Source organism: Lotus japonicus, chromosome 1 (genome assembly GCF_012489685.1).
Source record: "Lotus japonicus ecotype B-129 chromosome 1, LjGifu_v1.2".
NCBI classification, from domain to species: domain Eukaryota; kingdom Viridiplantae; phylum Streptophyta; class Magnoliopsida; order Fabales; family Fabaceae; genus Lotus; species Lotus japonicus.
This window is the reverse complement of record NC_080041.1, coordinates 38912807-38925905: the sequence shown is the minus strand read 5'-3', so window position 1 is coordinate 38925905 and position 13099 is coordinate 38912807. Positions and strand designations below refer to the sequence as shown.

General features: G+C 43.3%; 1 protein-coding gene across 5 annotated transcripts in view; it reads left to right on the top strand.

Moving 5' to 3' along the window:
* Nucleotides 1-13099, top strand: part of LOC130734661 (nucleolin 2-like) — a 62947-nt gene that overhangs the window by 34290 nt on the left and 15558 nt on the right. For all 5 annotated transcript variants that reach the window (XM_057587173.1, XM_057587171.1, XM_057587172.1 and 2 more), the window contains 3 exons: nucleotides 12544-12635; nucleotides 12710-12818; nucleotides 12937-13025. In XM_057587173.1, coding sequence (XP_057443156.1) covers nucleotides 12544-12635; nucleotides 12710-12818; nucleotides 12937-13025 — 290 coding nt within the window. The remainder of the gene's footprint in view (nucleotides 1-12543; nucleotides 12636-12709; nucleotides 12819-12936; nucleotides 13026-13099) is intronic.

The window sequence follows — 13099 nt, the reverse complement described above, 5'->3', positions numbered from 1 at the left end:
TGACAGCTCAGCATAACTAACTATGACAGCTAACACTAACTAACCCTATAACTGACTGCATACACAGTCAGCAAGCTAACTAACAGTAGCTTCTCTTACACGTTACATAGTGTACTCTAATAGACCCCCTCAAACTCAAGGTGGTGAGGAAAGGATTTTCTCAGCCACATGGAGTTTGGAACGAAGAAGCTCAAACCGGGTTGGAGAAAGAGCCTTGGTAAAAATATCTGCAAGCTGGTCTTCAGAAGGAATATGGTGAACAAAGAGAGAGCCATTCAGCACCTTTTCCCTGACAAAAAAGATATCAAGCTCCATATGCTTTGTTCTGGTGTGCAGAACAGGGTTGTGTGTTAAAGCCACAGCCCCCATGTTGTCACAGAAAACTCTAGGAGAAGAAAAGGGGACCTTGAGCTCTTGCAACAAAGATTGTATCCAAAGTAACTCAGCAGAAGTATTGGCAAGGCTCCTGTATTCAGCCTCAGTACTGGACCTAGCAACTAAGGTTTGCTTTTTGGAACTCCAAGACACCAAGTTAGGACCAAAAAACACACAAGATCCTGAGGTGGACCTTCTGTCATCAGGGTCAGAACCCCAATCAGCATCACAAAATGCAACAAGAGGAACTGTAGAGGACAAGGAACAAGGATTGAGGTGAAGACCATGATGAATAGTACCCTTAAGATACCTTAAAATACGTTTGACAGCCTTCCAATGATCTTCTAAGGGCTGGCTAAGAAACTGGCAAACTTTATTCACAGCAAAACTGATTTCTGGCCTTGTGAGAGTAGCATACTGCAGGGCACCAACAATGGACCTGTACAAGGTTGGATCTGCAAAATAATCAGACCCATACTTGCTCAACTTGGCACCACCAATCATAGGAGTAGAAATACCCTTTGCTTCCCCCATTTCAGCTCTTTCAAGTAAATCATGTATGTACTTGGTTTGAGTTAAAAGCAAGGACCTATCTTTCAAGTGATGAACCTGAACTCCAAGAAAATAATCAAGCTGACCCAGTTGCTTCAGAGAAAATTCAGAGTCAAGATTCTGCACTACTTGCTGTACCAAAGGCAGAGAATTGCCAGTAATGATGATATCATCCACATAAACAAGAATGTATACGACTGAACCTTTTATGTAAAAAGTAAACAAGGATGGATCACACTTGCTAGGTGTGAACCCATACTTAACTAAGGCTGACTTTAACCTTTCAAACCATGCTCTAGGGGCCTGTTTGAGGCCATAGAGAGCTTTGTGTAGCTTGCACACAAGTGTAGTATCTGAATTCTGAAAACCAGTAGGTTGAGTCATATAAACCTCCTCTTGGAGAGCTCCATTAAGAAAGGCATTATTCACATCTAATTGGTGAATATGCCACTGCTTGGTGATGGCCAAAGTGAGAATAAGTCTGATTGTAATAGGTTTGACCACTGGTGAAAATGTTTCTGAATAGTCAAAGCCTTTAACTTGATGATATCCTTTGGCAACAAGCCTAGCTTTATACCTATTAATGGTTCCATCTGCATTCTCTTTAATTCTAAATACCCATTTGCATCCAATAGGCTTCCTATCCTTAGGAAGAGGGACCAAAGTCCAGGTACCATTAGCCATCAAAGCATCATATTCTGCCTGCATTGCAGTTTGCCATTTGGGATCCTTAAGAGCCTGTTTGGTAGTTGTTGGTTCTGCCTGAGTAAGAAGCAAGGTGGGGAACAATCTAGGCATGACAATGCCAGACTTGGCCCTTGTCTGCATAGGGTGAACATTCCCAACTGGTTGAGGAACAGAACCAGCAGAAGAAGATGTAGATGACTGATGTCCTTGGGCTGCTGAACCAGAAGAAGCTGAGGGCAAGGGAGAATGCATGGGCTGCTGCTGGACAGAAGAAACACTGTCTGCATTGTGCTCAGGAGAAGGTGCAGAAATAGCAGCAGCAGTATTAGGTTGCTGAATGTGTGCAGCAGCAGGTATGAGAGGAATAACAGAAGACACTCCTTGTCCAGAAGTTGCACTCTCATTAGGATTAAACAGTGCATGATAGGGGTATGTAAACTCATCAAAAATGACATCCTTGGAGATGTATATCTTGCCTTCATTGTCCATGCACTTGTAACCCTGATGTGTAGAAGAGTATCCAATAAACACACAAAGCTTGGATCTCAAAGACAACTTGGAGTGAGTATAAGGTCTGAGATGTGGATAACAAGCACAGCCAAAGACCTTGAGAAGCTTATAATCAGGTTGCACCTTGAAGAGCTTAAAGTAAGGACTAACATTGCCCAAAACTGAGGTAGGCAATCTGTTGATGAGAAACACAGCTGCAAGGAAAGCATGATCCCAAAACTGATATGGCAAATGAGCATGTGCTAGCAAGGAAAGACCTGTTTCAATTATATGGCGATGCTTGCGCTCTACACTACCATTTTGATGATGTGTGTAGGGACAAGTAAGCCTATGAACAATCCCTAACTTAGTGAAATAGGGTGTTAAAGGCTTAAATTCTGTTCCATTATCAGTTTGAACTGATTTAAGTTTTAAACTGAATTTTAACTCAACCATGGCTTGAAACTGAAGGAAAACAGAACATGTATCAGACTTCTTCTTAATGGGAAAAATCCAAGTAAAGCGAGAATAGGCATCAACACAAGTAAGAAAGTATGAAAATCCACAAGAGGACTCAATGGAAGCTGGTCCCCATAAATCAGCAAACACAAGTTCCAAAGGAGAATGATAAACAGTACTAGAAGAATGAGAAGGTAGTCTATGTGATTTAGAGAGACAACAAGCTGAACAAACTGTAAATTTTGCTTTATTAGGTACTGGAATATTACAACTATTGAGAGCTGAATGCAAAGCCTCATGATGAGGATGTCCTAGTCTAGAGTGCCATAAACCATAAGAGGTTGGGCATACAATAGTAGATGATTTATTACTAGAACTAGGAATAGTAGAACTAGGGAAAACAGCTGACAAGGCAGAAACTGAATCTGAAACAGCAACTGGAGGCAAGGAACTTGGAACTTGAACAGAAGATCTCTTGGAAAGAGAAGGAGTGTGCATGCCTTCAAAGACATACAAGCCATCTGGACCAACATGACCTTTAAGAAGAACCCTAGAGGTGACCTGACATTTCACAACACAAAAAGAGGAGTGAAACTCAAAGTAAACATTATTATCTCTTGCAAATTTACTCACACTAACCAGATTTTTGGTTATATCAGGAACTAAAAGCAGATTTTTGAGAGTGAGTGTGGTGTTAGTATGATAGGGAGAGGGAAAGGAAGCAGATCCTATAGAGAGGATTGGCAAACCTTGTCCATTCCCCATGAAGATGTGATCATTACCAGCAAGAGAAACACTATCTGAGACAACTGATGCATCATTAGTCACATGGTGAGTTGCACCAGAATCAGGGAACCAAGTGCTCAGATTTGCTGAGGCAGAAGAGCCTCCTGCTTGTGATGAACCTGTGATCATAGCTTGAGGTGGTCTTGCATTGTAATTTCCAGGTCTGTGCCCTACACTTGTGAACTGAGAAGAGGATGAATTATTCCAAGGTGTACCAGCAAAAGGATGAAAACCAAACTGCTGAGGACCAAAAGGAAATCCTGGAAAAGAGGAACCAGGTCCAGAGTATTGTTGTTGTCCAAACTGAGTTGGATTTCCAAACTGAGGAGAACCACAGTAAGGAGAGAAACCAAACTGAGGCATAGGAACCATAGGGAAATTAGGAAATTGCATTCCATAGCCTGAGTTCATGCCAGACATGCCAATAGAAGGAGTGGAAGATGCACGATGATAGCAGATACTGGCATCATGACCATACTTCTTGCAGATCTGACATTGCACACTGCGATTGTTGCCTCTGCCTCCGCCACGTCCATTGTAGCCACCGCGAGAGTTGTTGCCTCCGCCACGTCCATTATAACCACCACGACCACGCGAATCAGAGAAACCACTGCGCTCATCACCGCGCTCATCAAAGGAGCGCTCCTCATAGGAAGAATCGACGGAACTGGAAGCATAATTTGCCTCAGAAGGCACCGGCGACGGCGCCGACGATGGAGGTTGCGTCGCTGGCGGCAGCGAAGCCTGCGTCAGCAGCGCCGATGGAGGATTCGCAGTAACCTGACGAGATCGAGCGCGATCTAGCCGCGCTTCATGCGCGATAATCATTGCTTCGATCTGCGAGATTGAACTCGGTGTTTCACGATTATAGACAATCGTTTGGAGATGACTGTAATCCTCTGGCAAACCATCAAAAATTGCTTCCAATTGTTCACGATAGGAGATTGGATCTCCAATAGTGATCAACGCATTAACAATCGACTTGATACGTTTGAGATACTCGGAACACGACTTCGATCCCTTGGAGATGGATCGAATTTCAGATCGCAATTGCGTTGACTGTGCGAGAGAGTGTGCTTGGAAGAAATCGAGCACTGCCTCCCACACTTGCCACGACTGAGAACAGTTCACCACCGTAGGAAGCACCGATGGCGAAAGAGACGAGAGTAACCACGTGAACAGAGCAGAGTCTTGCTGCTCCCAGATTTGATATGCAGGATTCTCCACTGCATTCACACGATCTTCTTCACTGAGAAATCGTGGTGGAATCTCAGGACGAGCAAGATAACTCTGCAATCGATGCGTACGAACGATCCCTTCCACATGCTGCTTCCATGAAAGAAAATTCGTATCATCAAGCTTCAGTGAAAGCTTGTGAACAAGAGTTGAGGAACTCAACTGTGGTTGAGCCACTGCAACTGGAACGGGAATCGGAATCTCAGGAGCTTCTTCAGCCATGGTGAAGAAAATGAAGAAGAAAAATTTGAGAAGAGAGACCTCAAGGATCGTACCCTGCTCTTGATACCATGTTGAAAACTGTAAATGAGAAAACTGATTAACATTGATTTGTAAAAGCTACAGATTCAAGAGATTACATCAGTATTTATAGAAGAGCACTTAGCTTGTTGATCAAGCTAACAATCCTAACTGATTCTGTTATGACAGCTGTTATGACAGCTCAGCATAACTAACTATGACAGCTAACACTAACTAACCCTATAACTGACTGCATACACAGTCAGCAAGCTAACTAACAGTAGCTTCTCTTACACGTTACATAGTGTACTCTAATACCTGAGCGCGCAAAAGATGGGCTTTCAGTTGGCGCAAAGCCTCATCACGATCCTGCAATTCACGGGCTACAGCCTCCACCTTAGTTTCTCCAATTGTGAAACGTAACAGAGTGGGTGGCGCTCTGCCATACACTACTTCAAAAGGGGTGACCCCGGTTGAGACATGGTACGTTGTATTGTACCAATATTCTGCCCAAGGCAGCCATTGAAGCCATGTCCGGGGTTGATCCGCGATAAAACATCTCAAGTAAGTTTCCAGACAACGATTGATGACCTCCGTTTGGCCATCCGTCTCAGGATGGTAGGCGGTGCTCATAGCCAAACGTGTGCCCTGTAGCTTGAATAATTCAGTCCAGAAAGTACTCACGAACACAGGATCACGGTCACTCACAATAGACACGGGAACACCATGAAGCCGCACTATCTCCTTAGCAAAAGTTTCTGCTATTCCTTTTGCTGTGTAGGGACGTTTGACTGGAAGGAAATGGGCATACTTAGATAAACGATCAACAACGACGAAAATTGTATCCGTACCTCTTATCTTAGGCAAACCCGTGATAAAGTCCATAGAAAGCTCTTCCCAGATTCTGTCAGGAATGGGTAGAGGCTGGAGTAAACTCCCTGGAGAAGTGGCCACATATTTCTGACGTTGACACACATCACACCCCTTCACAAACTGCTGTACTGAGTTCTTCATGCCAATCCAGTAGACATTAGCTGCCAGTCGACGATAGGTACGGTAGAAACCGGAGTGGCCCCCTTGTGGAGTGGTGTGGAATTCTTGGAGCAACTTGGGAATTCACTTAGAATTTGCAGAAATTACCAGTCGATTAGAGTAGTACAGCACCCCTTGAGAATAATTAAAACCGGGCTTGCTCATTGGGTCCTCTTTCAAAGCAGAGATGATGGAAGCTAATTTAGCGTCTTGATGCGCTTCTTGGACAATTTGTTCACCTTCTAACCAGCTTGGATAAGAGATTATAGAACTGAACTCTCCTTCTTCAAACATGCGGGACAAAGCGTCAGCTCCTTTGTTTGTTGGGCCAGGTTTATAAACTATATCAAACTGATATCCCAACAGCTTAGCGGCCCAGTTTTGCTGATCTACAGTGGTAATACGCTGGTGGAGCAATTGTCGAAGGCTCTTCTGGTCAGTACGTACGGTGAATTGCCTACCCAGCAAGTAGGGACGCCAATGCTGGATTGCCAACACAATGGCCATAAGCTCTTTCTCGTATGCCGACTTGGTCAAATTACGCTCACTGAGGGCTTTGCTAAAGTATGCTATTGGCCTTCCATTCTGCAGTAAAATCGCTCCAATCCCATTCCCTGAAGCATCGCTCTCAATCACGAACGGTTGAGAGAAATCGGGTAGAGCCAACACGGGATCAATGGTCATACAGGTTTTTAACATATCAAATGCTTCCTGTGCCTTCGCATTCCACTTGAAACCTTCCTTCTTGGTGAGGTCTGTTAACGGGCGAGCAATCTTCCCATAATTCTGGACAAACTTACGGTAGTAACCCGTTAGTCCCAAAAATCCTCTTACTCCCTTCACATTCTTGGGAGTAGGCCAATTGATGACACTTTGTATTTTGCTCGGATCCATGGAAACCCCCTGAAATGAGACTACATGCCCCAAATACTCAACTGACTGTTGTGCAAATGAGCATTTCTTTCGGTTTGCTACCAGCCCCTGTTTTCTCAGTCTGTCAAACACCATTGTGAGCTGCTGTAAGTGTGTTTCCCAGTCAGAACTGTACACTAATATGTCGTCGAAGAACACTAGTACATTCCGACGCAACAAGTCACGAAAAACCTCATTCATCAATGCTTGAAAGGTTGAAGGCGCGTTCATTAACCCAAAAGGCATTACCAAGTACTCGTAATGGCCTTCGTGGGTACGAAACGCAGTCTTGGGCACGTCTTCTTCTCTTACCAGAACTTGGTGGTACCCGGATTTCAAGTCCAATTTGGAGAAAAACCGAGCCCCATATAACTCATCAAGAAGCTCATCGATCACCGGAATGGGAAACTTATCAGGGATAGTGGCTTTGTTTAATTCACGGTAGTCCACGCACATTCTCCAGGACCCATCTTTTTTTTTAACCAAGATTACTGGACTCGAAAAAGCACTCTGGCTATGTCTTATGATTCCCTGCTGTAACAGCTCTTGCACCTGCTTCTCAATTTCATCTTTGTGATGATGGGAATAACGGTATGGTCTCACGTTGACTGGACCATGCCCTGCTACTAAATTGATTTGATGCTCTCACTGCCTCTTGGGTGGAAGCCCTCTTGGAGCCGTGAAAACGTCCACAAATTTCTCCAATAGGGAGGTTAATTGTTGGCTCTGCTTCTCAGTCAATTGCTCTACATTCCTGTTTTGTGATTTGGAAATTTGGGACTCCAAGACACTAGACAGAAAATACCCTTCAGGAGTTCTGATATCCTGGTGCAGAAAGCTTTGCAATGCCCCGTGATCATCTCGAGAGCCTCCCTGTCCCTGAAAATGGAACCAACGCCCTTCCTGTTGGAAGCGTACAGTCTGCTTTCCCCAATTAATGAGCATATCTCCCAGAGATACCAACCATGCTATTCCCAGTACCAGGTCGATTCCATCAAGGTCGAAGAGTATGGCTTCCACTGTGGTTTTGTAATTAGCAATTTCCAAACTAACCTGCTCACACTTACCACTTGCAGTAGTCTTACTTCCATCTCCTAGAAGGATGCGCATCGTCGGAGTAGCTTGGGTTGCCCATCCCATAGTCTCGACCACACGCTTGGATATGAAATTGTGTGTGGCTCCGCTGTCCACGAGGATCAAAATCGGGACTCCCAGAATTGAGCCCTGCAGTTTCATTGTTTGTCCCTGTATGGGCTCGGAGCTCAGCCGCATGATGCTGCACGCGCCGTCGACTGCAGCATCGTCTTCATCCTCCGTTTCAGCTGATAGCTCCCCTGCTTCCCCAACGTCATCCCCTTCTTCCAGCAGCATGATTCGGATTTGTTTGTCTGGGCATTGATGGAGAGGGTGGTACTTTCCCCCACACTTAAAACAAAGACCCTTCTGCCGGCGATCCAACAGCTCTTGGTATGGTAGGTGGCGAACACCCTTGTCGCGCGGTTGGGGTCGAGGGTTCCCCTTCTCCTCTCTTCGATCTCCCTTATCGTTCTTCACCATGATCCAACCCGGAGGTGAATCCCGACCCGGTGGACCTGTCCCACTTGAAACTTGGTGGGCTGCTCGGGTAAAAGAACCCGGCCCATAACCCGATCGCATCCCTCCTCCTTTTGACCCGACTGATGAGCGAACCGGCCCATGGAGCTCCGTCTCTATTGCTTTGGCCAAGGGAATCAATCTGGATCGAGGGAGAGAAGTCAGGGCTTGCATGCTTCTGACCCGTGCGCGAATGTCTTCACGGAGGCCATGGATGAAGTATCCGAAATACTGTTCATCTGGGAGATTCGGTGCTTGTGATAGCAACCGCTCGAATTCCTGAACATACTCGTCAATGGTACCTCTCTGTTGAAGATCGGAAAGTTGCTCAAAGACATCTCCTCGATTAGCCGTTCCATAGCGTTCAAGCAGTTCATTGGTGAGTTTTTCCCAAGTTAAACCTGGGTCCAAGTGCAGCAAGGAGTTGAAGTAATGGATTGTGGATCCCTCCATACACAGGTGAGCCAGATTTACCTTGACCTCTGGACTCGTTCCCATGACATGGAAGTATACCTCAGCTCGAGCAATCCATCCTGCAGGGTCCTCTCCATTGAACAAAGGAAGCTCGACTTTCTTAGCCGATTTCCTAAATTCATCCAAGAGTCCTCCATCAAGCTTAGTCCAACCAGATACATAAGAAGGTCCTCCGTTCTCCTTCTCCGATCTAACAGGGTTGGGGTTATCGCGGATACTCCCAGAGTCTTCCTTCTCTGGCGTTGGTTTGCCCACATTCTGGGCCAGGAGTTCAAGCAACTGCGCTTGATTGTTGTCAGCTTTCTCCTGCATCAGGACAAGGGTAGTACGAAGATGAGCTACTTCGTCTTCAAGCGCTGCAACCTTTGCATCCATTTTCTTTGCTGTTTTCTGCGGTGGCATCAATCAGATTTCCAGCACTGGTATCAGTCTCGTGATTATCCGGCAGGTCGGACCAATTTGATGGAAACCAAAGTCACAGTAAAGAGAAACAGTAAGCAAAATGAGGAAAAAGGATTTAATATTGATTGGGCTGGATGTCCGGACACAAGGAAATCTACTACTGGTTGGTGTATGTTTATCGGAAATTCTCCAATATCATGGAAATGCAAGAAACAAGACTCGGTCTCCAAGTCATCCACAGAGGCAGAATATCGTGCCATGTCAGCAGCATGCTGTGAGATTATTTGGTTGTGTGGTCTTCTTTCGGAACTCGGTTTCTTACAATCACAACCAACTCCATTACATGCTGACAACACAAGTGCCATTCAAATTGCAGCAAATCCTGTTTACCATGAACGGACGAAGCACATAGAGGTTGATTGTCACTCCATCCGAGAAGCCTATGACCGCAGAGTTATCACTCTACCTCATGTCTCCACATCTGTTCAAATTGCTGACATCTTCACCAAATCATTGACACGTCAGCGCCATAATTTCCTAGTTAGCAAATTGATGCTTGTAGAATCATCAGCATCAATTTGAGGGGGGATGTCAATGGAATGAGCTGGCAGAATTACTGCAGCATTTAAGCTGGCAAATCTTGCATTATTGCAGAGCTGTAATCATGCAATTCTGCAATTATATCTTTAATTAGCATAGGATAGCAGTTATAACAATTTAGCAGATTTTTAGGGATTGTATTATACTATATATATGAGAATCCTCCAACAGAAGGACACACAATTCAAACATACAATTCTCAATTCTTGACATTTACAGCTTTGGTGGGGAGTCTATTTAGCAAAAATACTGCAGTGTTTGCAGCCTCCGCCCAAAATTCCTTAGGTAGCCCTTTCTCATGAAGCATACATCTCGCCATTTCCATTATTGTTCGATTCTTTCTTTCACTAACCCCATTTTGCTGTGGGGTATAAGGAGTTGTTAATTGATGCTCAATGCCCGCTTCCTCACAAAACATGGTGAATTGTGCTGAAGTGTACTCCTTGCCATTATCAGACCTTAGAGCTTGAATCATGCAGCCACTTTGCTTTTCAATCCACAACTTAAATTTCCAAAATACACCAGCAACTTCTGACTTAGACTGAAGAAAGTAAATCCAGCACATCCTGGAAAAATCATCTATGAAGATGATGTAATATTTACTCTCTTTGAGTGAAGCTGTCCTTTGAGGTCCAGCCAAATCTGTGTGGATCAATTGCAGCTTTTCTGTTGCTCTCCAATTTGACTGTTTGAATGGTAACCGGGTAAGCTTGCCATATTGACATGTTCACAGCTTGGTAATTCAGAATCTAAGTGAGGTAGGCCACGAACCAACTCCTTTCTTTGCATATTCAGCACAGCTGCATGATGAAAATGACCCAACCTTTTGTGCCAAACCTCTGTGCTGTTTTCAGTGGCTGGATATGCTGCTTGCTCCTCCTCCATGGGATCAAACAAGAAGCTTTTGTTTCTCATTTTGATGTTGAATAATTCTGTCATTGACATCTTTGATCACACATTGCTTATTTTCAAAATTGACTTTGAATCCATTCTCAAGTAACTGTCCCACACTTATCAATTTCTGATCAATCTCAGGCACATACAAAACATCATGAATTAATTTTGTACCTTTGCAACTTTCAATGGCTACGGTTCCCTTTCCTTCAACAGCAAGTAGAACACCATTACCGATTCTGACTTTTGAAACTTTTGATCTGTCCAACTCTCTGAAAAGCTCTTGATTGTGAGTCATGTGATTGCTACAACCACTGTCCACTAACCATCATTCAGTTGAGCTACTGCTTGTAACACATGTTGCTACAAACAATTGCTCTTCCTCTTGCTGACCAGCAACTTGAGCTTCATTCTTCTGCTGAAAATTGCTTTTGCAAATTCTCACAAGATGTCCTAGCTTGTTGCACTTTTCACACCTGACATCGGGTCTTCTCCAACATTTGAAAGGAGGATGACCCATTTTGCCACAATGCTTGCAAGGTGGAAATTCTTTGTTCCTTTTTTCATTACTTTTGCTGGTGTTGGCAGCTGCTTCTTGACTGTTGAAATTCTTCTTGTAATTCTTCTTTTTGTACTTATCTGCTTGGTTGATTTGCAATTTGGCTTGCAATGCTCCTTCTACAGAAACCTCATCCCTCATTTTGCTCCTTTGCTCTTGGGCTTGCATTGCACTTACAAGTTCTGCCAACGTGATCTTTGACAGATCCTTAGTATTTTCCAGTGAAGTAATAGAGGCTTCAAATTTTTCTGGGACTGTCACCAGTATTTTCTGAACAATTCTTGAATCAGAAAATTCAACACCTAGCAATCTCACCTTGTTTGCAATGCTAAGAAGCTTGTTAGCATACTCTTTAATTGTTTCAGACTCCTTCATTTTTTGCATCTCAAATTCTCTAACCAGATTCAATGCTTGCATTCCCTTGATCCGTTCATCTCCTTCATATTCATCTTTGAGGAAATTCCAGACTTCAAATGCTGATTTTATTGTCATGATTCTGGTGAAAATGTCTTGTGAGACTGCAGCAAATAAGGTAGCTCTGGCCTTTGACTTCCTTGTTTTCCTCTCCTTGTGATTTTTGATCTGAGCCATAGTTGGATTGGCGGGTAATGGAAGAACTTCGTAGTCCTCCTCAACAGCTTCCCAGAGATCATTTGCCTCTAGGTGTGCCTCCATTCTTGCTGCCCAGATATGATAATTATCACCATCAAACACAGGTGGTGCTAGTGATGTGTAGGGAGTTTCAGAATCCATCTATTTGATGAATTGAAGCAAGGTGTCTAGGGTTTCACTCAATTCACTCACAGGTCCCTCTAAGAAGAAGGCTCTGATACCAATTTGTTGGTGTTTTCAACGTAACACACAATAAAACTGAGTGGAGAGAATACTAATTTTATTGAATAATTATCTGCCTTTAAATACAGATGCTATTGTAACAGAATGAAATTTAAAAACAATAACTGACTTCCTAAACAATAGGCACTAACATAAACATGCTGATAAATAACAATAATTAAAAACTACTTCTAGAAACTTAGTCAAACAGCTAACAAAATAACTAATTCAAATGCTGATACACAAGTTCAACAAGTTCATTTGTTTTATGGCTTTGACTCGAGTAAAAGAGGTTCAGGATCTTGAGATTTTTATGCTACCTCCATGGAAAAACATATTGTAATTGACCAATATCTTATCTTTGTACATGCCAATTGTCGAATAAGTTACATTACATGTTATTTGCTGGAATTATGCAGCCTGAAAACTCGGGTAACCCAAGAGATGAAAGTTCTGCTTCAAAGACGATATATGTTAGAAACTTGACATACCGTGTGGAACGGACTGATTTGTATGTATTAATTTTCTCTGCTGGTGGTTTGGAATTATTTTCTGTTATAGTTTTCCAATTTAAGATTTGTTCAGGGAAAATCTTTTCAAAGATTGTGGAGAAATTGTTGATGTTCGTCTCTGTGAAGGGAGGTTTAAAGGCTTAGGACATGTTGAGTTTGCAACAGCAGAAGCTGCACATAAAGTAAGCTTGGTAACCTGGTCTAGTGTGTGCAAATCTTTTTAGAAGTGCTAAAAGCATGTCAAAGATATTTGTACCTTTGGAAACTAAGAGATATATTTTTCATGTATACTCCCTGTAGGCTCTTGAGCTGGATAATGCAGAATTGTGTAGACGTACCATCAGAGTTGGTATAGCTCGGGAAAAGGTTGAATATGTTCCTAATAGAAGGTAATTATTCTTTTAATTTTTTTCTTAGAGTGTGTGTGTCTAAGGTTTAAGGGGTATAACTTTGTAATTTCTTT